The 23,707-nt window shown below is 45.2% G+C and overlaps 1 protein-coding gene across 1 annotated transcript in view; it reads right to left on the reverse strand.

Annotated features, from left to right (window-relative positions):
* The window catches only part of NT5C2 (5'-nucleotidase, cytosolic II), a 63,086-nt gene extending 41,654 nt beyond the window's left edge, over positions 1–21,432 (reverse strand). Inside the window, exons 1-2 of the mRNA XM_076338934.1 lie at positions 21,366–21,432; positions 507–627 (exon numbers count right to left, since the gene is read on the reverse strand). Of these exons, the coding sequence (XP_076195049.1) occupies positions 507–607 (101 nt within the window). The 5' untranslated portion in view covers positions 608–627; positions 21,366–21,432. The remainder of the gene's footprint in view (positions 1–506; positions 628–21,365) is intronic.
* Positions 21,433–23,707: the final 2,275 nt, after the last annotated feature.

Here is a 23,707-nt window from a genome sequence, read left to right on the forward strand (position 1 = left end):
GCCACAGAAACGGAGGCTGAGATCTTGCCTAGTGCTTCTACATGCTCCTGTGGTGCACATGATTAATCACACTAGATACAATTCTCAAACACTTAATTTCTGATCCCATTTGATTTCCTCCTTATTTGTATTTGTACATTCCAGTGTCTAAGGCTATGCTCTCCCAGTGTGAACTGTGATAATTACTGTAACACTTCTGCCACTGAGTGTTTCTTGACTTGAAAGCTTCTATCCCAAAATCTAACTTTGATTAATCCTCCAACTGCATTAAGAAAGCATACCCTCACTCGCTCTAGCACATGTTATCTCCATTCTACTGTTTGTAAATTCCTGCAGGCCAATACTGTGCTATCTTCTAAGTTCTCTTCTACTAACACTTCTGCAAGGAAGGTGAGAACGACCTTTCTGTTTTACCAACAAGCAAAAACCAAGAAATGTGGGGTTTATGCTTAGTTTATTTCCCTCTGTCTCAGCACTTTAGTTCTGGGGTTACGTGAACAACTTACCGATGATAGGCTTCTCGGCGGTACTTTTTCAGAGCATGCCCATCCATGTTTGCAGGGAGATCTGCTGCATTCTGGAGTCGGTCGCTCCATGAGGTTGTCATCTTCAAATGCTTATTTATTTCTGAAAGAGGCAGAAGAGAAAAGCTTGCTTAAGTTCAAGGTTTGTTTCACCAGAAAGTTGTCTGTTTCCTGGTACGAAGAAATGCAATGCCACTCAGGAAGTCTTGCAAAGTACTCGGTGGAATGATCTGAGTTTGCAGATCAAGTAAGATGCTTCCCTCTGAGATGTTTGATGAGATAGGGTGTTAAAACAGAGAGCTGGGAAGGCTTTTCCACATGGCTGGAACTGCAAAGACATTCCTATCCATTGTGGTGAAAACGCATTTAGAAACAGAAACCTTGTTTTCATTGCTGAAAAGGGTTATTTTTTGACCCTAGAGTTACTAATATGCGTTAGCTATAGGTGATAGAAAACCTACCCTTCATACACAAGATAAATTAGGCAGGGCAAATCCTACAAAACCCAGTGGGACTGACCTTGCCACTTTTACCAGACAGTAAAAATAAAGAGCCTTGTCCCTGGCCATTTTATCTCCAAGCAAAGACAAAGCTTCAAACTGATGCTAAATTAGCAGAAACAATTGGAAGGAAAGTAGAAAGATGGTCTTTTGTCCTCTGCAGGTCAGCCACATTCAGGCAGAGCAAGAACATGCTGCAAACCTGTAACACTAGCAATGCAAATATTCACCAGCAGATCTTCACAAACATCTGCACCCCTTCACGAGTACTGGTTGTCAAAACCAAACCACCAGACAGTCCTCGTCAGGAAGGCCCTGCAGTGAGGAGACAGGAGTACCTTTCCCAATTGTGTTATTAGCACACTGGGGCAATCCTGCTTGCCCCCTCCTCCAGCCAGACGCATGTCCTGCTGCGTCCCTGGCACCAGGTGGGATGATGAAGCAGCCCCACGGTGAGTGAGTTCAGCTCACCAGTCCAAGTCCTCACCCATCAAAACTAACCGACCAAAAGCAAACAAAAACTGGGTAGTTCGCCACTGGTCAGCAGGCTGAACCCAGCTCAACCTGCCACAACTCTATCATTAGAGCTGGTGCGAAGAATGGGGTGGGAGGCACATCCCACAGTTACACCAAATTAGGTATTACATTCTTGTGTAACCCACACAACTGCTAGACCTCAGGGCTTGGCTTGTTTGCTTTTCCTTAAAAGAAACAAAACCACCCACAAGCTACACGGGTAATGATACAGCAACCATTTCTAGACACCTTTAAAATATGACTGCCCTCATTTTACAGAAGGGAAACTAGATGATTTCAGCAAAGTAGAGAGTAGAGTGAGTGTCCAAACAAGCATTAGAAGTCATGGCGCTTTCGGTGGTCACATGCATGCTCGCTCTCCTAGAGGAAATCTGTATAATTTTTTAGTTTTAAATTTGATTAAAGAACAACAGTTGCAATTGTCACAGCATTTGTTAGTCTATTTACCTACTAGTTGCTGGTCATAAAAATCAAACAGACGGCAAACAACTTGTCTGTAAAAAGTATGTTCCTCCCTCCCCCAGCATTCTCTGCTTGTCTCCCAGTTACTATAACCAAGGTTTACAAATGCATCTTCTGCCACATCCTAAAGGTCACCAAATTTAGGCCCTGGCAGGCAGCCCAAGGGACCGCATGCCAGAGCTGAGAGCTCTCCCCCCCGAATTCCCTGCAACACACCCAGGAGAGGAGGTCACCGCAGCGAGAGGGCAACGGGCCATTCCAGCCAGCTGCAACTTCCACAACAGGGCATGCAGGGAGAAGCAGCTTCTAAAATAGCCCAGGCCCTGGCCACCAAGGGCTTATAAGTAATTACCAGCTATTTAAGCCGTGCCTAAAGGCAGATGGAAGGCAGCACAGGGCACAGAACTAAACAGCCCGTAAGCAACAACCTGTTCCACTCCAAAGGCAGGGCACTGCCTGCAGCAATGCTTCTTACAGGCAGCAAGGGCTGCAGCAGTCCTGATGGAGGAGAGGGGACTCGGGAGAGGAGCAGTGCCCATGCAGGAGTGACAGACTCCAGTTCAGCAGCCGAGAGACATGCAGCACAGTGAGGGATCAGGTATGACCCCAAGACTGCAAACTACAGAAAGGGCTTGTGTCCCCCGAGGGTGGAAAATCATCTACCCCACGGACATTTCAAGATGGTCCAGATCATCACCACCTTGGTCTTACCTGGAGATATTTTAAAGCTACTAACCTAGAGCTACAGATTCAGATCCAAAAGGCCTCTAAAAGGCAATTAAACAGCTCTGAAAAAACTGTTGCATGGCTGGTCTTACGACTCTTAGACAGGTCTGGGTATAGGTCTTCCAGCTGAAACAAGTCCAAATCTAAGCTTCCTGCCATTTAGAAGGGCTACACTATTCTGCTTACCCAGCCAGACACATAGCAAGATTCGAAGATTTACACCCACAGCCAAAGCCAGAGACTTTCCGTTCTGCCAGCCTCTTCTTCCCACTTCATCTGCTTCCCATCACCATCACACCACATCAGAGATACTGACACAGGTACTAGGATAGGACTGCTCCCAATGGCCATCCATGCCGGACATCTGATCACCAACAGTACTGATCACCAACATACTTTTCACCAACAGTATCCTACAAAATATCCTAAAATCCAGATGGCAGAAGAACTTTAGCAGGTTACCTTTAATAACATCCTTTCTAAAATGAGGAACCAGTGATGCAGTTTGAGCTCCTATGTGATAAACTCTCCTCTACAGTAGGAGAAACCAGACTGCATCATTCCGTGTGTGCTGGGATTCAAAAAGCTGAGACCTGAGGAAACCACAAAAATCTGAGTTTCCATACTTAAGCAGGAAAGGCCTGAATTATTTTAATATTCCAGCAGTATTTTGCTGTAGCTGTGATGAACAGAGTTCACAGGCAGGACAAGGTTTGTAGACAGAGGCAATATCTTTTATTAGACCAACTGGTATGGCTGGAAAAAATAGACAAGCTTTTGGGCACACAAGCTTGTCTAAGTTTTCAAACTCTAGCAGTTGCTCTAATAAAAGATATTACCTCTATCTTCAGGCTTTGCCCTGATTTATTTATTAAAATCTTTCTTTTAATGTTCACACAGCATAAAATAAAAAAACCTTATGCTGAAGTTTTGTATTACGTGAACTCAAAGGCACTCTTACAGCTTAGCAGGCTCCACTGGCACTGTGACAATAGCTTACTGCTCTGAAATAAAACAGTAACAACCGACAAAAGATATTGTGATGGATGTTCCCCACCCAAAAGTCTTACTCACACAAAAAGTCTCACGGACTTCAATGAAATTGTTCTGATGCTTCAAAGGTGTAAAAATCAGCCTACCTGCGTGGGTAAGTGATATGGGACCTGATCCCTGAATACAAATTCCTTCTTCCAAATAGAGAGAGAAAAATAAGAAGGGCTGAATCACTCCATACACTTGTAAGCCAGTGATCTAAGAGAGCAGGCAGCCAGCCAGGCAAGATTCTCAACTCCAAGCAACTGAAATACGATGCATCTTTCTTTAGTTACAAAGTTATTTTTGAAATCAATAATCTGTAAATAGCTTCACATAAAAATAGAAATCTTTACATAGATAAAGCATGTCAGAACACCTCCCCATAATTTACTGCAAACATGCTTCTTGCTAGTGCAGTCTTAATTAAGCATCTGATAGCATTTATGGTACAGGGTTAATTTTGAAAAAGTATTTAAAATTTCAGCTTCAAAGCTTTGATACAGAGCTACTATCCAGCACATATGCTTTGGTCCAAAAGAACATGAAATTTTTAGCACATATTTTGAAGTAAGTCCATTTGCATCTTTTGTCAGGTTTTGGCTGATTTCAAATATTAGCCATAGTGTATTGTTTTCAAGTACTCATGCATATAAAATAACATGTCCAGAAGCATTCCCCTTCAAGTTTTACTATTATTTTTCTTATCTTTTTTCGCCAACAAACAGTTAGAAATTTCTGCACCTGATAATACTTGATGTGTTCAGGTTAAATGCACTGTCTGTATTTTTTTCTGAGTTGGTTTTAACACTTCGATGATGCAATGCCAAATCAGAGGCACACGCACTAAAATGTAGAGATGAGCAAAACAGCAGTGACAATCCCACTTTGTCCAGGATATTGTCCAAGAGCTTATATAGCACAAAAGAAAAGCATCACTAACCAATCCCAAGGTTGTAGTGTACTCACACTGATTTGCCATACACTTTATCTGCCTCTTCTCACATGTTCTGCTTCAAGAATCCTTAATAACTTGTCAGTACGACCCACACATGTACGTGCACGGTGGAAAGCGAACAGAGAGAAAAATCATCACACCTAATGTCAGCTACTTAAAAGCTTTGTGTCTAGTCGGAGGCTGTGGGTGTACAAACGAGTCTTGTGGTGCCCTTGCCAAGCCTAGAGCAGTTCCTGGCTCCCCACTGCAACACTGCTCCATCTCAAGTGGCTTTGTGGGGTCCCAGCAAGGGAGGAAAGAACCATGTTAAAATCCTGAGAAAGGGAAAAAGCAAAGTGAGCAGGATTGAGGTTGGCTTGTTCAAGACTCAGATCAAATTCCTGGTCCAGGTCATGGCACGGCCTCACAAAGAGGGAGGGGAAAAGCAGGTTTTTTCTGCAGCTGAGAGGACTGTCCACGTAAGGGTGATTAAGAAAGGTGAATGACTCACTTTCCAGCAGCGTCCCTCTCCCTCCACCAACGGCAGAAGTAACTTGCGTCTAGTTTAGGCTAGACAATTGGGACAGCTAGCATCAGGGGAAGTGAAATCCACTCAGGTTATCATCATATCCTCTGATCCTCTGACATCCTGGGATGGACTGCAGAAAGTGGCCAGGACTGTGCCATCCCCCTCAATAGCATCTCCTACTGCCACTGTGCCATCAGGGGCTGGGCAGGCTTCTGGCCTCACCCAGCATAACAGTTCTTACGCCTGCGATCCCAAGGCATTTCACAAACTCTCGTTCACATAATACATTTAGGGGCAGCAAAAGCTGCTGTCCCCATTTTGTCAGCTAAGGATAGCAGGGCACAGAGAAGGTAATAACACAGAGCAAGTGGAAATCAAATGCCCAAGTCCTAATTCCTCAGTCTCTGTGCTAATAACCAGTCTGAGTTCCCACCACTGTCAGGATGAATCACAGAGATACATTGCATCTTCCTTGCACAGTATACTTCAACACAACTTCAAATTTCAATATTTAGCATCAACTGGCAGATGCTGAGAGGTCAGCTAAAAAGTATAGTAAATATAATTTCATGCTTAACATTGCCAGCTTCATAAATATAAGCATGCCTTGATATATGTGCCCTGCTTGAAACTGCACAGTAGGAATAATACCTAGACTGACACACCCTTAGCAAGCTCCAATCTCTACACTTTCCTAAACACACTTGACTTCTGCCCCCTCTTCAAACCCTACATTGACCCCTGGCTCTCCCATGTTGCACCCACACTCTCAAACTATTTACTTGTTTGCTGCGCAACCATTTCAGCCTCCTCTTCAACACCGCCACTCAGGTACTCGATCTCACCCGCCATGCCCACACTGAAGCTCTCTGCAAAGGCAAAGAATCAGTTCACATATAAATACCAATAGTTACTCCTCTTCCCCTAACGTGCCAGCCCTTCAATGGCTACCTCCCCAGAACAGTCCTTTCTGTGCAGACTCCCATCTCAGCCAAGGGGTGACTCAGCTAGTATCCGGGAGGGAAAAACCCTCAAACACTCCACAAACCCCAACTTTGTGTGTCACAAACTCACTGAAGGGATATGGCAGACAAGAGACAAGGATGAGACATCTTAGGGCTGCTAGAAGGCAAGGTGACATAAGACTTTCTTGAACTAAAAATGCCAACTAATGAGGAAAAAAAGTCTGTTAACTGGCATTTCTGAAGCCCAGGAGAACTATTCATGTGAGCTAAATACCGAAATCTCTGCTCATGCTCTGCTTGGGAAGAACAATGCAGAGAGAATGGGTGGGGGACTCCCCAGTCCACACTTTAATGTTCCTGATAACTCAGAACTACAAGTCCCAGATGTACATAAATCAGTATGGTCACAGAATCCAGGAGTACCATCAAAACACACTGGAAAACAGGACAAACTACTCCTTTAGCTCCTACCAGTGCAATGGAAAAAGAAAAAAGTCTTGTGATAAACCAACTTGCAAAATTTGGCGGCTCTCCCACTTTTGCAGAGCTAAGGACAATAAAAAGGAGATTTTTTTAAGTATGGTAGGAACAAGAGAAATCCTAGCAAGGGAGTAGAGGCATTACTGAGCAGAGATGAGGAATAATGCTGAAGAGGTAGAATTCTTCAAGAAATATTTCTAGTTCGCATTGAAAAAAAAGGACGATAGTGTGTTAATCCCTCGATGATAACAAAGTACATCCCATTCAATTTGCAACCAAAGAGAATGTTACAGAATCCACATCAGAGATGAGCATGTTTAACCAGCCAGTCTGATGAAGTCTCCCCAGGAATCCTAAAATAATTAGCTGAATATATTTTAGGCTACGTCAGCTTTACCTGATGGCAAACCTAGGAAATGTACTGAAAATGACAACACTGGATTCAATTAATGAAGAATTGGAAGACAAAAATACAGTCAGTCTTGGTCAAGGTATCAGTTACACTAGGTATCTAGATCACATCTACAAATTCTTGAAGACTGAGAACTACCTGTACTTACATGACACAAGCCCCAAAGCAGTAGGCTTCTGACTTGCTCCAAGCCACAGGGATCGCATGGATGCCGAACGACGCCCCGATCTTACTCTGAGTTGCAGCCTTACACACCAACTCTAACTGTTATTTCGCAGTTCCTCTTCCCTCCCCCACAGCTCTGGCATGACAATAAAAACCACTCTGTGTTTTTACTGCCAATGCTTCTGCTTAATAGCCAATAGCAAATTGTTTCCAAAAGGTGTTTTCAATTAGTGATGCTTTTGGAAAATTAGTATGTCCATGACTTGAGATCTCTGGCAACACTGGAAAGCCCACAGTTTCCAAACATAAGCAGTGAAGCTTGTAAATGACCTAAACCAGAAAATTGACTTTTTTTTTATTTCTCCTTGTGCCTGAAGTTAAGTTCTTCACTTGAAGAACTTCCACTTCTGGGTGGCTGCCTCTCTGACAGCAAGGCTTCAGGTTCATGATGGCAGGACGGACAAAATACACTCTTCCTATTAGAATATTAAATTACTTCCAAGAGACACTTCAAAGCATACTCTCAGCTCACGATAATTAATACTTGAGGTTGGCTTTAAGCAGGATAATTCTGTATGCCCATTACAGGGTATTAAAGAGGTAGAGATCTGCTGTTAAGAACCTGTTACGGTTAACCACAGACACATGTATAGAGCTCACAGTAGGTCCCACTTGCAGTATACAGAGACCCACTGGATTACGTTAGATCGCTAACACTCTCCTTGCTCCATAGGTTGTACTAACCCTCCCATCTCCAAGCTTGCAATCTCCAACGCTGGCTTTGAGTCCCCCCATAGGAAAGGGGTAGCTGTTTCTCCTGGGCACCACCGCAGTGCTGACATCAATGAAGCTGCTTTTTCCAAAAGCGTGCTTTTAGTGAAATTGGTAAAGCACTCCCAGTCATACATTTATTTGACTATGGTCTGACTGACAGACGATGGTAACTCAGGGGTTATTTCTGGATGAGTAAGGTATAAGAAGGGAGAATGCTACTCATGTGGCTTATTATAGGATTTGATTTAATTTCAGGCTGAATTTTATCTCTGTCATAAAGCCAGATGCTAAAGTAATGGCTATATATCAAATACGTCGTAAAATATATTTAACAAACCCCTGCTTATTTTACATGGATTTTTTTATCAAACTATTTCTACTGAGAACCACATCCACAGAGTGGCTGAACAGTGCCTAGAGCTCCAATAACAATCCAGGACTCAAATGCATTAGACGCACTAAAAAACACAGACAGATAAATTTGGAGTTTTTTCGGGTGACCATCCATTTCTATCCACGGAGTTCTATTCATTCAGGAACTCCAAGGAGCACTAGCTATTTAAAATATTTTAAGCATTATTTAATTATCATCAATTTTATGGATGGTTAGAAAGGAATTTGGAAAACTATGAATTCCACAGTGCAACTCTGTGAGGAGCAAACCTCAAATCTGACCCTCTCTGAGTACCATGAGACCATCCGTTCTCCTCATTTATCTGTAACTGAGTTTACTGCCTTGAAACGGGAACCACAAATTCTCCAGTGAGCTAATTAGCATACTTTCTCGTTTCCAACATACTGCTTCTTACACAGTTTCTTAGAGGTAATGCTAGTTCTCCACTTCTCTAAGTCTAGTGTTCCCCGTATCATCCCACCGCTAGGAAAAAAGGAGGACCATACTTAAGGAACGTGAGACCTGATCCAGAAGAGCAAGAGCTATGCCATAGAGAAGAATCAGCGAACATGAGCTCTCGAAGAAATGCTGCGACTGCAGGTCAAATATGATCCTTGGATGTACAAGGCTACCAAGCAAGACTCCATGTGCCTATCTGTCACTGCTACAAACACTGCTGGAAAACTGTCTTCAGCCAGCTGTCCCCATTCAAGAACGATACTGATTATATTGCAGAAGGAATAAAGCTGTGAAAGAGAGTAAGGCTGGAGTGGAACATTGCCAATTTACAGAGAGCAGCTCTGCAGGTGATTTGAAAATAGTCTAGAAGCATTTACAAGCAGGAAAGCAGCGTGAATGTGGAGGGCTCTCAGTCTAGCAATGACAGAACAAGAGCTCATGACTAGAAATTAAATAAATCCACACAAAAAATATTAACAGAGGGGACAGTTAATTATGAAACAACAAATTTCTGAAGCAGTTTTTCCATCACCAGAGGGCTTTAAATGAAGGGGAGGGGGGTGATGTTTAAATCAGCCTTTTTTCAGACAGTCAAGAATTAATGCAGAAAAGTCAAACAGCCTGAGCTACCCAGCAGGTAGCTGGGTCAACTCAGTCAAACTGAGTATCATGCCTGAGGTGACTCTTCCTCACCTTATAAATCAATGTATCAGTGAATAAGAGGCTGAGGCACAAGCAATATTGGAAAGAAACCTCCAGAGAGAGGTTTCACCTGGAGAGAAAGTGAATGGACAAACAAAGGCTCTTCTGAGCCAACACCAGCATGAACTGTGCACCCTAAAGGCCCTGGGAAACTCGCTTCCTTGGGAAAAGGTCTTCAGCAGCCTGCAACAACCTCTGCTGCGGAGGTTCCCAAGCTGCTGTCCAACTGAGTGCCTGCCAATAGCAAGCATAGACCTGGCTAAGAAGATGCTGTTCTCACTGCTTTTTGTTTCCAGCTGTTAAATTCCAGTAAGAAACCCGTAAGATAATTCAAATATTTTACTCACACTCTTTTCCTGTAAGCAATTACTCTGGTTGCACAGGGTCTTGAAAGATTAAAAACTAGAGAGTAATTTGATCCCTCTGCTGTAATACAGTCTATCCTAAAGAAAATATTTAAGAGTTCCTATGTATTTGCTTTAACTGAAAACCGGGAGGTAAGGTTTGATGCAAATGCCCACCACAACAGGAATTCAATGTTTGACTGATATCTGCAAATACTAATATCATTGCTAAAAAGATGAAGCATGACAGCGTGCTAGCCGAGCTGCAGGCTAACATAAACAGCATGAAAGTCAGAAATGTCAGCATGGAAGTGAACACACTGAATTCTGCAAATCAGAAAGGAAAGTCAAGATAAACTTTTCTATTCCAACTCTGTTCTTTTACATGAGAACAATCTCAAGCGTCTTTAGCAACAAATAAACTTGCTGGCAAGAATTGACAAATGTAACCCCTGGCTACTCAGCAGCCAGAGCATTGCTCCCCCTTCTCAAAGGAGACTGCCCGTTTCTTCCATCCCCTTCAGCTTGTTACCTCTAAGTAACACACTTGGTGCTCAAACCTGTGCGAGGATCTATTACCAACTCAGGATAGCTGAACACCTCTGTGAGAGTTACAGTTCCCAAAGAGAGAGAACAAGATGAGACGTGCCATCCCCGGAGAGAGAAATGGAAAGCCATCCTTCCACATACCGATTTCAAACCAAGGAACAACTGCCACTCTAACCTGCTATTAAGGATTATACAACAGTAGCTCTTTTGGCAGCAGACCACGGTGTTTCAAAACAATGGCACTCTTCATTAGATTCCACTGTGTTTCAGGAAGCAAATACAGACTTAACGGGCCTTTCCAGAAGCGCAGTAGCAACGGACAAAGTATTTGAGATGCACAACTCCAATCAGTAGCACAGTCATTCTGAAAGCATGCAACTGGGTCAGCTTGGATAACGCAAACAGCCAAAAGTCCTCTTTATCTTCTAGACACTGAAGGTGAGGGAGGACATTTTTATTGGCTTTCCTTACTGACTGTACTTACTGGTAAAAAACCCTCTTGTCTTTGAAGATCATGGTCCCTGCTTCATTAATATTTTATAGAAAAAGCAAAGATACTGAAAGCTTATTCTGGCTTTTTTCTAATCTTTGAAAGTAAAAGGAAGAATAAGGATGATTTTTGAAAGACACTTCAACCCTCTTCCATGCTGGATGGGCCCTCTCTACATGTTTATGGGCTACATAAACAGATGTGACAGCAGAATCAGCATCTGAACCATCTCCGCAGGATGGAAACATGACTTCACATCTCCCTCCAGCCTTAGCTGAAAGCAGTCCCTGCTCAGCGCAGGTGCGGATAGCCAGCTGGCTAGTCAGTGTGAGTCCCAGGGCTCTGGACACAACACTCACCAAGGGACATGCTGCTGAATAAAGAAGCTGGTGTACTTGAACTGGGAAACACTGGTTCCTCCTTCATAAAAGAAGTTACTGAAAATAAACACAGATCAACAGCTGAAGACAATCCAGTAATTCTGAGAGCTGCTCTATCAAAACCAATGAGAATTTTTTTTTCCTGCTAAGAGTTATCTTTCCCAGAGCGATTCCCTTCTCCTCCCACCCTCTTTAAGGAAAAAGCTTACAAAATGCTCATATACTAACTTGGTCTCTCTTCCTTTTGAGATCTTACCCACCAATAACAGACAGATCATTGACAAATAAACCCGTCTTTCCAAAAGAAGGATGAGCTGAGGACTATGGAACTAAGCCAGACACAAGAGAGAAAGCCTTAATACCCAGCAAGACCACAGACTTCATATGCAAAACTCAGCTAGTTTTCAACTTGCTGTTTGTCCACAGAACACAAACCAGATAAAATAATGATACTCCCTTAGCTATAAAGGGCACTGTGAAGATAAATACAGAAATCATTTAGTAAAGAGGATCTTGATTCTCAGTTATCCTAACATATAGGGCTCCAGATGCATACTAGCCTACTACAGATTTCAGGGGCTTCCTACCCTTGTCCTTAATAATGGTTACCCATCTCTCTTCCAAGAAGCCTTCCCTGAGGCTGATCTAGCCTTTCAGGTGAGAACAGCATGGGGTCTTCTGCATCCAGGCTCAGCTCATCAAATTCACTCCTGGGCTGGCTCTAACAGGGCCAGAAGTACAACTCCCTCCTTCTCTATGTTCCTCCTAGTTCAGTAACCACCAGTACCCCTCACCTAAGCCATACAGAAATCCTCTTTCTCCCCAAACCAGAGGTTGGACATGTACTTATCACTCATCATGGAGATCAGAAAGGTGTGTACTCAAAACCGTTCCTGCACTCTGTTCTTAGCAAGCAGTCCCACAGAGCAGCTCCTTGCCGATGAGAAGCAAGCTACACAGACCTACCAACTGAGCGAGCACGATGGAAAAACAGGGAACGTGAAGTCTGTAGGTGTTCTGAAGTGCTCTTACAGTGTGAAGTTCCCCTCTGCATACAGAGCACAATTCATTTCTTTTCTGACCTGTTTTTTTAATCAGAGGCAAACATAGCAATTATAGTCTGCCTGATTACAAATTAAATTACAAGTCTGTCCTTAGGGCACAATAGTGACCCCACCTAGGTGTTATCAGCCCCCAAATCTCATTTAATCTTGACAGATGTGTAGTACTGAGGCACCATTGCAGGGAACTCTACAAGTAAATTAATTTTACAAATACTTTCTCTGCAGTATTCCCATGCTCTTCCAAAAGACTGCTAATTCATAGAGCATTTCTTAGGCAACCTACGTAACTTAATTCATCAGTAAAGTAACTGAACATCTATGATGACTTTGAGCTTTTGCTAAGTCTGGCTTCTCTTTGATAACCTAACTGTCTCAGCTTTATCAAGTGATACCAAAGGCCTACATTATACTGTTTTCCAACTGTATCTTTTCTTCGGGAACTTTTTACTACCCCGTCCAAGCAATACACAAACCACCAAGTTCATTTGAGGAACACAAAGTCATCTTTCCATGGCCCCTTCAGCCCACTGTTTTTTAATAGGTTAAATCAATCCTGCTGACATAAGACTGTTCCCTGGCAGGAGCTGAGGATGAGAGACATAGTGCTCTCTCTGTACTTGTCTCAGCATAGACGGTGCTCAGAGGGAACACACATAAAGTGACAGACCTACTCCATCAGCTGTGACCTGGAAGAAACCTGTAAGCCTGAAGGGTGAGAGAACATTAACAAACAACTAAGAAGGTATTGTCAGCAGGTCCCTGTTATCCCAAAACCAGGGCCGAGAGCTCCCGACACTGAACCTTCCCTCTGGCTGGGACTCCTCTCTTCAGGGAACCTCAAGTATCTCGTCAGTGTAGACTTAAAGACTTGTTCAACAGCACGGTCTTGTGCTCCTGCTGCGGATGAGCGAACAGCTTGAATCCCCTGGGTTCTGAGATGCCTTTAAAAAATGTTTGTCCCAAGCAGAGTAGTATGACAGCCCTGATTCACTGAGAACAACTTATTTTTCAGCATGTTACCTGACCTACCGTAGCCACTATAAAAAAGCTGAACACGCACCCAGCCAGCACAAAGCCTCCTGTGCAGCCGCAGAAATGCCTCCTTCTAATTGCTTTCAAAACAGCAATTGAAAAAAATCCCAGCCTGGCTCTGAGCGTCACAACACAGGAAGACAGTTCTCTACGTGTCCTAACCTTTCCAATATTTGTTCCTGACCCCACCAGCACACATTGATTTATGAGGACTGAAAGTGCTTTTTATTGCTGTCTTTGTTAATATCTACTCACTAGATATTCTGTGAAGAAATCTGAGTGAAGAAAAATGAGTGGTAGATGAGTAAAACATTGTTAGTTTTTCATCATCCATTCCCTCCTGATTGCTCAAGTCTAGCAAGCAGAGTTTTTTGGCCCTGGTTCATAGAACTGCCAGTGCAATATTGCAAGAAAGTTACAATACATGTAAAACAAAATGTTAAGAATCTACCTAATCTATTATCACGTGAAAAAAAAATAGGAAAGGTTAGATTACAAATGTGTTTTTAACAAACTCTTAGAGAGGCCACAGTGTTATTTCCCTGGATCAGAAGTGACAAAAGTCCCCAAATTATTGAAGGCTACAGATGGATATTTCATCTCAGATCACAGCAAGTAAAGCCTTTTCCAATTTGTATAAAATTTGCTCATAAAATATCACGTACATCTGATGATGATTCCAGCACTGGCATTTTTTAACACACTCACTCTCTATAAAATCATCCCATTTCAACACCACTATAAGGAGGATACTAACAAATGCCAGAGCATGTGTGAGACATGTTCTGCTCAGGATGTCTGCAGTCACCACGTGGTTAATGGTACAGGCAAGCTAATGCCTTCTAGAGGCTAAATTCCTATCATTAACTAAAAAGGACTTAGCAGAAGATCGCCTGGTATGCTAGCCACTGCTTAGCAGCGACACTTTCGGGTAGAGGAAGCATTTTGAAGAATAGAGAAGAGGGGTTTTGTGTCTACTTACTTGAACCACTTACAGCTTTAGGTAGCAAATGTTCATTTTTATCATTTTTCCCTAGCAGAGCTCTATCCAGTTCTGCCAGCTGCAGCCCTGCTTTTGATTACAGGTGGAAAAGGTCTGCTGACCACTCCTCCCTTCAGAGAGACCCGGTTCACATGTTTGTACTTACCTTTAGGCAATGTTTTATTTTCCTTTTTTTAACAAAGGAAAGCAATGTGGAAATGCAGTATCCCAAAACACAGAAAGATTCAAAACAGGCACTGCCTTGCTGACCTGTCTGCCCTTAAACATCACTGGTGCATCGACTGATGCTTGCGACATGAAGCGGAAAATGACATCTGACTCCTGCCTCAGTTTCCAGACAGCAGAACTAACAGATGATTTACCAGTCTGGCCTGCTTCTATGTTAAATTCCTCTCTCCAGCTTCACTCAGCCACTTGTATTCAATGATGGGAAAGCTACAGGAACTGAACTGGAAGAGCAGTTTCCAGGGTCAGCCTCAAGCTAACTGGTGCTCAGAGCACCTGCAATTAATGTTCAACTGATCAGTTTTTCTTTAGGGAATGAACTCATCCCGACTTAAAAGCACACACAGAGAATAATATTATGAAAGTGGAACTGAACAAGCAATGAAAAAGAAACAACTATGCAGCTGTTATGGGTACCTGTTCTTAAAAGGTCTCGGTGAATACTGCATAGGATGTCAGAAAGGACGTGACTGAACTTGACACTCGGGACCAAATCTTGCAGACCCTTCCTGTGACTTCAAAGGCCACATATGTCTTTGCATAGTCTTGAAATGGAATTGCTGTGTAATATCCAAAAAGGTGACTTGAAAAGATCAGAAAGAAACATTTGAAATAGCTTTGCCAACATGTTCAGCTCTTCCTTTGAGGGGGGAAAAAACAAGGCATCTCAGATGGAGATGGAGAAAGCAAAAGAAATCAACATCTAAAAAGATTATTTCTTTTTAATTGCAACCGGTTCTATTTATTGACTTCCAAAATTACCTAAGCAGCCTACCTTTTACTAGCACTTACTCTTAGATGTTATTATTGGTAATTGCTGTTATGGTTACACAGCACTGGCATAAATCTCACTCAGCACCTCTCTGGGTTTCCGAGGGCAGAACGTTCACATGCTCTTCTCTGACCCCATGTTCCTAATTATTTGCCGTGCATGCCTATGTGCAACTCATCACCAACTGAATCAACCCAAACAGCTGAATTCAGCTGGTCTAGAGATTTTGGTATGCTTTATACTAAACCATCGGTCTTCAATCTTTTGAATTTACCTTCCTTTCTAGGTTACTTTGGAAGCTGACGAGAAAGTTTCTCTTGCTATATGCCATGGCCAGATGCACTACATTTGATGCAAATGCCAAGAGGAGCACGGTCCAAGTAGCAAAGTATGAGCTGATTCGCACCCACGGCTACCATTCTCCAAAGGAGGTAAGGAATACTGATTTCAGCAGCAAACACTGCCTGAACAGCTAAACGCTTCCTCCTGAACCCAGCATACACAGCTGGGATGCAGCTGTTGCTACTGCAGCAGTGCAGGCAGCAGCTGCTGCCAGGGGAAAGGCAGCAGCTCACACAAGAAAGGGGCAACCTACCCAGAAGGTCCCACAATCCAGATCTGGCCACCACAACTGCCAAAGCTGGACCGCCCCAGTGGGAAAGTATTCTGGGGAAGCGTACCTTCCTGGAGGGTTCAGTGAGAATTTGCTTCCTGAAAATCTAGCAAGAACATATCTTAAGTGTTTTATGTATTATGCCAATGTTAACAGGGAGAACTACAAGGCCTGGGTCAAAGCCAGCTAATCCAAAGGCCTGTTCCTAAGTAAACAGTGGAAAACCACTCTACTTCAGAGCCTCCTGCAGAAACCCATACAGGAAATCTCTGTTTTACCCTTTCCTCCGAACCAATTTTGCCAAGCAAGGTTAAATGATAATCTTGTAATAAGTATATATGCAAAACAGTAAGTCTTTGTTTGACAATATCTGGAAGGCAGCTGGGAGCTGTGAATACCCTATAACTAAATTAAGCTAAGGTTGGACCGCATAATGCCTTCAAGGAACCTTTGTTTTTAAATAAATCACTTGTGGTGAAAAGAGCTGGAATGGTAGTTTTGGAGACGGAAACTGTCGTCTTATTTACGGGACGGGTACCACACAAGCAGTACTAGAGTACATTGTTCCCACACATCTGTTTCTACTAACTTACTTCACTTTGGAGCCACCTTCAGATATCAAAAGAACCACATCTCCTTGGGCCTCCCTTTCTTCTTCCATCCACCTACAGAAGCTGTGCCCACACATCCTTTAATTTCAAAAGAGAAACCAACAGGTTGCTCATGTCCCAGCATCATTTCTATAGGTATCTCATTACTGTGACTCCTGCTCTCCACATTTAACGGGCTCACACCTTTGCAGGATTTAAAGCAGTTTTAGCTGGTATGATGCACAGGGTAAGAACCCACTTGTTTTCTTGCTTACATGTTAAGAAAAGGTAGCATGCAGATAATCACAGTGGGGCTTCCAACCTCCCCAGTTTAATCAGAACTTTATCTCTAATGAAACTACCAAAAGAGGGCTTGCTGTGCTGGCAAATCCCACATCAGGTATTCATGCCCAGAGGATGATAAGCTAAGGTCACCAGCAAGCAACAAGTTTAGCCTCTACCATCCTGTACCAGACTTGAAAAAGTGACAGGACTGAGAGGGCTGGCACACAGCCGTTCACTACTCCTACGTTTGGGGACCCAACTGTCCGGGAAGTAAGAGCAAATCTGCTTTTGACCTTATAGTAAGGTGCACACACTGTTACACGTTCAGGAAGTAGTAAGATTCGACATAGACTGCTGTGGGGTTTTTTAAGGCTGAATTACTCAGGCTCCCTTCTTAATCTCATGCTGTCATATAAAAAAATGTATTTATCCTAATATGGCTTCATACAGGCAGGTCTCCCAAGCACCTTTTTAGCCCTGCAAACACATGCATGAGACTTAATGGCTACCCTTATGTAGGCGGGTTTAGATTATCAATTGCTTACAGTGGCTACCTTAAATACCTATGCAATTTTTTCCAGATGTTGCTTAAGGCCTATTTACTGTACATTAAGTCCTATTTATTGTACATGCTGGATTCTCTCTGTGGTTAAGAAAGCAGACTCATGTTATACATGCTCTCTATGTAGAGTACACAGTCCAAAGTTTTAGGAACCATGCCAGTTAAGGAGTCATAATGATTAAAAAGCAAAATACAGCTCATTGCTACGAGCATCATAACCATGACACATAATAATAATTTCTTTAGTAGCACAAAACAGACATTTTACAATAGGAAATATTTATACGAATGTGCACTTTGGAGATGCTCAAAGAATAAGGTATGCTTCAGCACAGAACAGCCAACTTTTGAAGACTCAGATCGTGGCCATTTCAAATATAATTTCAAATGGTATTTGTGCTGCTGATACTATAAATAAAATTTGAAAAGTAGGTGCAGTACAGACAATAAGTGAAGAATTCCCATGCGCTGACTTGGTAACATATCTCATCCCAAACACATCCTGAAGAGCGAGACAAGGCTTCCACTCCTGGGCATATTCTGTTCAGTTTTCTGTCCTATTATTCTCACTGCTAAAAAAGCCACAGCTGTTTTATATCAGGACACCCAGCGTTCGTGAGCCACCCCGAGGCAAGGACACGGCGTAGAGCAGTCACTGCGAACTCATCCCAAGGTACATTACTCAGGCTGTCCCCTGCTGACGTACAGTGCTGTCCTCAGTTTCCCTTGGGGTACAGCTGAAGTGTCTTGCTCTCTTCATGGGTTTACGCTGGATGGCATATGAGTATTTCTTATCCTGAGGTGATTAGTTACTGAGGTGTTCTTTTAAAAGAGTGAAGACAAGGCACAGCCCTGCCAAACAGCAAGCTAGTTCCTATGACAACTTTCCACTGCAGCCTGGTTGGAGACTGTTAATCCACCTTCCCCAGGCCAAGCAGCTTCTACATGGTAACGTTACTTTGGGTCATTACAGACCTCTGTAGGATTTTCACCAGTGGCCGAGCAACAGCAGGTTGCGTGGTACTGAACCACCCAGATCCCACAGCACTCCCCAATTTCAAATTCCTACAAAAGAATGGGTTCACTGAGTGTGACTGCATGACCCCGCTTTTGTCTCTTGCCCAAGATCTTGAGGGCAGAGCTGCAGTCAGCCCTTCTTTCTGCGCCTCCTTGTGAGTTGGTATCTACAATTTCTTAGGATTCAAAGGTTGCAGATCATCTCAGTTTGTCCTGGAGCACCACAAACCTACTCTGCAGCCAGCCCAGGGCCATCCCCAGATAACGGCTCACGCTGCAAGCTAACCACCCATCTACCAGTTTTTAACTGAAGCATTATTTTATTAAGCTGAACTGCAAATAACAGGTATGATGTGAGCAAATAAACCTATCTGCTTTTTCAATAAGCATCAGTTAAACATTGTATTTTAATAGCTTGCTTCCCTTTTACTTTAGACGCAAAAATAATATACTTGTGTATTTTTAAAGGAAATAAAACACTCCTTTCAATGTTTCCCCAAAAAGTACAATACCACAGTATTTACCAGTAAACACCACACTAAGGTTTCTGTTTTTTCAAAAACAAACATTCCCCTAGAATTTAAAAAAAAAGTCTGGGATAAATATTTCTCGTGATTTTAGGAAGTGTCTATTAACTTTCAATTCAAGCTGTATTAGGAATCAAACATGACAAGGAGTAACAATTCAAGGGGGATTTTTATTATTATTTTTTGTTATTGTTATTGTTGTTATTATTATTATTAAAAATTGCCTGCAAACTGGAAATTTGCCTGGGAAAATTTCAGCTTGCATCTGATTTTTACTAGCTTATATCCTAGAAACAGTGTATAACACTAATGCTACCAATGCAAATATACTAACAGGCTGTTAATTTCAAACCTCAGCTGAAAACATTTCTCCCATCCTTACAACTTTTCTCCCCATTTATCTCTGCAATTGTACTTAATTCAATGGAGCATTTTAAATGTAATTCAGTGGTGCATTTTGCCATACAATTTGTTTGAATGACGCTATACAGAGTAAAGGTTGTATTGTACTATATAATGAAACTACGTCTATGCTTGAACAAACTCCAACTGCTGTTAATCAAACCAGCAAGTTCCTGAATGATCTTTTGGACTCCAGACTAATGGCAATAGATTATTTTAAATAGCAGTTCTACTCTAAAGTATGTTTAGGTTGACACGGGCTGACAAGGTCTGTGACAGACTTCCAGAGCTAAGCTGATTGGTTTGCAAGTAAAACACCAGGGTTTTTCCCTCACTGCCAGAACTACAAATTCAGCACATCAACCAAAGATCAAAATGTAGTTTTGAGTTTTGTTTCTGGTTTTCAATAAAGCCACGTAGCACCTGAAAGGACCTGAAAATCTTCATATTTTCGATTATTCACTAGTGACAGGTATACGGATCAATAATGTATTTCAGTCGGTGACAAGATGTTATTCTACACAGGGCACCATTTGGATAGGTAAGAGGGGGACATTTCTAAGTGACTATTTAGAAAGCATTTTGCAATCTTTGAGGTTCAAATGGTAAATCTTCCAGAGTTTAAAAAAAATAATCTTTTAAAACATAAGTGATTATGCCTTGGGAGGAATGTTCTCAAGACCATGTCAGAGAGGATCCTTAGTATCCAACTTGGCAGCAAGGGAATAAACTTGAGGGTTTCATAATCTCAGTGGTTCCAGGAATTTTTAAAACTGCCTGTGCTACAAGAAACAGTACTGCCCTATTAAGTCATCTAGTCTATCAGAAACCAATGTAGGTTTGTTTCTGCCACACATTTTGCAACATTATTTTTGGCACAAAAGGAGCGATTAAAAAAAAAGCATAAGCAAAATGTGAGCAAAGCAGTTTTGCGTTGTTTTTTATTTATTTATTTATCTGGCGCCTCGCTCCTGTCTTTAGGTTATCAGCTCAAGCCCGATATAGCGGGACTGCCAAGAGCAACTCAAACGAAACAGAGCAGTGACAATGAACCCTCGCCCTGATGCAAGGCTGCCCGGGAAGTGTTCTGCCCAGCGCCGGGATCGGGCTTTCCTCAGCGAAGAGGATCGCCTCTACCCACCTCCCCAGCCGGGGTGGCTGCTACCCCAGGGGGAAGCTGCGAGCTGGAAGGTGCCGCCAGGACCCCTCCGGCCCACGTGGGACGGAAGGCGGAAACGAACACACCGGGTGCTGGCCCCAAACCTCAGAAACACCTTCCCGACGGCTCCTTCTCCTCACGCTGCGCCTCGGACGGCAGAGGGGGGAGAGCGCTCCCCGCGACGGGGCGGCAGGCAAACAGCCGCCCTGCCCCAGGGAGGGGGTCAGCTCCGGGGCGCGCCCCGCCGGCCACAGGGCGGGGGCAGCTCGGGGCCCTGCCTGGGGGCGCGGTGGGGAAGGTGAAGAGCTCGGGGGCTCACCCCGCCAGGGACGGGAGAGGGGGCCCGTACGGGATGGGCTAAGGTAACCCGGAGGACGCCCTGCTTGGGACGGGATGGGAAGGCAACAGGGGCTCCCGGGGCATAGCGGCCGGGCAGGGGAGGGCGCCAGCCGGGCGCCGGGGAAACGGCGGAGCCGGCGGGCGCTGCCTCCGAGGGGATCCCCTCACCGGCAGAAGGGGAAGTGCCGCCGGCGGGCACCCGGGCTCCACTCGCTGCCCCTCCCCTCCTCAGCCCCGGCCGCCACGGCGGACAGACGCCCCCTCTTCCCGGGGTGCGCGCCTGAGGGGAGCGGGGAGAGGGTGCGGGGAGAGGGAGCGGGGAGTGGGCGCTCCCCACCCACCCCCCAACGGTCCCCGCCACGCGCCCGGCGCGCGCACGCGCGCACTGCCCCCGCGCGCCCGAGCGGCTCTCACCTCCTGCCGCGCTCGGAAGAACTACCCCGCACAACTGCCGCAGCGCCGAGGCGGCCGCATTGCGCAGGCGCGATCCGCGCCCCGCCCCTCTCGGCGGCAGGGACCGGGGAGAGTGTGCGAGCCCGGCGCTCAGCCGCAGAGCAGCGGCAGCAGGGAGCGGTGGCAGTGTGCCAACCCGCGGAACAGCCGCACAGACCCCCGCAACAGCCCCCCCAGGGCCTGGCATCGCTCCGGCCAAAATCTCTGGGGCTGCACCCCCCCGGCCCTGCACTCCCGGCCTGCCTGAGCCCCCACAGTTCTGTCAGCCGGCCTCAGTGCCACGCTGGCTGAAGGAGCCAGAGCTTTGGTTAAAATAGTGCAATTCATTATTGATTTTTTGGGGAGTGCATTTGCAGCACGGGCTGGGGCAAAGGGGGCCAGGTGCACCCCATCTGCTGTGGGAATGATGGCGAGGAGGTCCCGGGGAGCAACTGTGGATGGCACGGAGGGTGATGGCCAGGGGCTTGGGGGACACTGGCCACGGTGGCAGGAGGAGGGGGGTCCTGCCTGCCCATCCCGAGCACAGGTCCACTGCCACAACCAAGCACAGGCCTGCGCCCATCACACCTGCGGGCATGGCAGTCCGGGCTGGAAAGGCTCAAGGAATGGTTGTGCAGAGCAAAAAATACCCATTGGTCCATTCCCAGTTGTACCACACTGGGCCAGCAATGCCCCAAAAAGTGCTGGGCAAAAAACCTCCCCGGCAAAATGAGCCTCCCTTTTTCTGCCTGTTTTTCCTGACCCCAAGGCCTGGAAAAGGCCGCAGCCCCAGCAGGGTCCTGGCCACCTCAGGGTGGTCCCCGCCATCGAAAAGGGTGATGGCAGCCGTCCGCCTGCCCCAGCTCACCCTGGGCCCACGCGGCTCTGCCAAACCGCTGGCACCCAGCTCTGCTCTCCCTTCCCATGCCTCAGGTGGTGGCAGGAGGCCGGGAATGCCTCCGCTCCTCTGGCAGAGGCTTTTCCAGCCCCGCCGCTGCGGTGCTTCCTTTATCTCCCCAAGGACGCTTCCCTCAGCTTTCCCTATAGCTCTCTGCTCTGCTCCGGGTGATAAGGCACTGCCGCCACCCTCTGCAGCACAGGGACATGCCACCGGGCAGGGTTGTGCCGACTTGGGCACATTTGGCCCATCGTGGCTCGCTGGGCTCTGCGAGCCTTGCTCCGTCTCCTTGCCAAGGGGAAGTACCGAACGGCACCAGCCTTTAACACATGCCATTAGTTCTGGCTAAAGCAAAGCCCGTTTTCAGCGCCGAGCCTGTAGCAGGGCAGTGTTACCCACCTGGGAAGCTCAGCCTGCACCTCCCAACACCCTGGGACATCTCACGGCACCTGCGCCGGGCACCCAAGCAAGGGGTTTCACTTGGAGATGCGTCCACCTGTATTCGGGAGCTCATTTCCATGCATCCTCATGGTGGGGCCCATCCTGGAGTGTGTGTGTGTGTCTGTCTGTCTGTGTGTCTGCGCATCTTTCCAACACATAACCCCAGAAGATGCACTGAAGCCAACAAGAATGACTAAAAGTGCGAAACAGCTTTTCTATGAAAGAAAATTAAATAGACAAAAATCCTTCAGCCCAGGAAAGAGACTGAGGGAGGTAAGGCAGAAGTCTGCAAAATCCTCCACAGGGAGGTGGGTGGGAAGGAACCGTGTCCCAGCTCTTCCACTGTGTCCCACAAGCCAGGGGCATGGAATGAAATTACCTGGCAGCGACTCTGAAGCGCAAACAAAGATGATGTTTTTTCATACGGCGCATTATCAAACTGTGGATTACAGAGCATGGTGGCATCCAGGACGTGAACTTGCACTGATTAGATAAGGGCCAGCAAACACAGGGATGTGACTGCTGCCCAGGGAGCCCCAGAGCCGCAGACAGCCAGAACCAGAGAAATTATACCAGGGAAGCATAAATCTGCCACTGTCAGAAACAAACTCCTGAGTCAGAGGGACCCAGTACAGCCATTTTTCTATTTTTATCAGTGGTTTTGTGTGTGTGCAATTCAGTGAATGCGTCCTTCTTTCTTATATATCTGTTTGTCACTTATATATGTTTTCTCCCTGATTTTGCTGCCCTTACTCACAGAGCTCTCCCTCCCGCAGTGGGTCTGCCTGCCTGTGCCGCAGGAGATCTGGCAGCAGCCTCGCAGGAGACACTTGGATCTGCCTTTTTCCCGCTGCCGGGAAGCATTTCCCTTTTATGTGGCTGCCGCAGTGAAGCCGGGTGGCGAAACACCTACCCAGAGCATTAGTTTAATGGACTGTGCTGGAAACCGGCCGGAAGGTTTGTGTCCCATCGCTGTGTGTGCACA

This window comes from Aptenodytes patagonicus, chromosome 5 (genome assembly GCF_965638725.1).
Source record: "Aptenodytes patagonicus chromosome 5, bAptPat1.pri.cur, whole genome shotgun sequence".
NCBI lineage: Eukaryota > Metazoa > Chordata > Aves > Sphenisciformes > Spheniscidae > Aptenodytes > Aptenodytes patagonicus.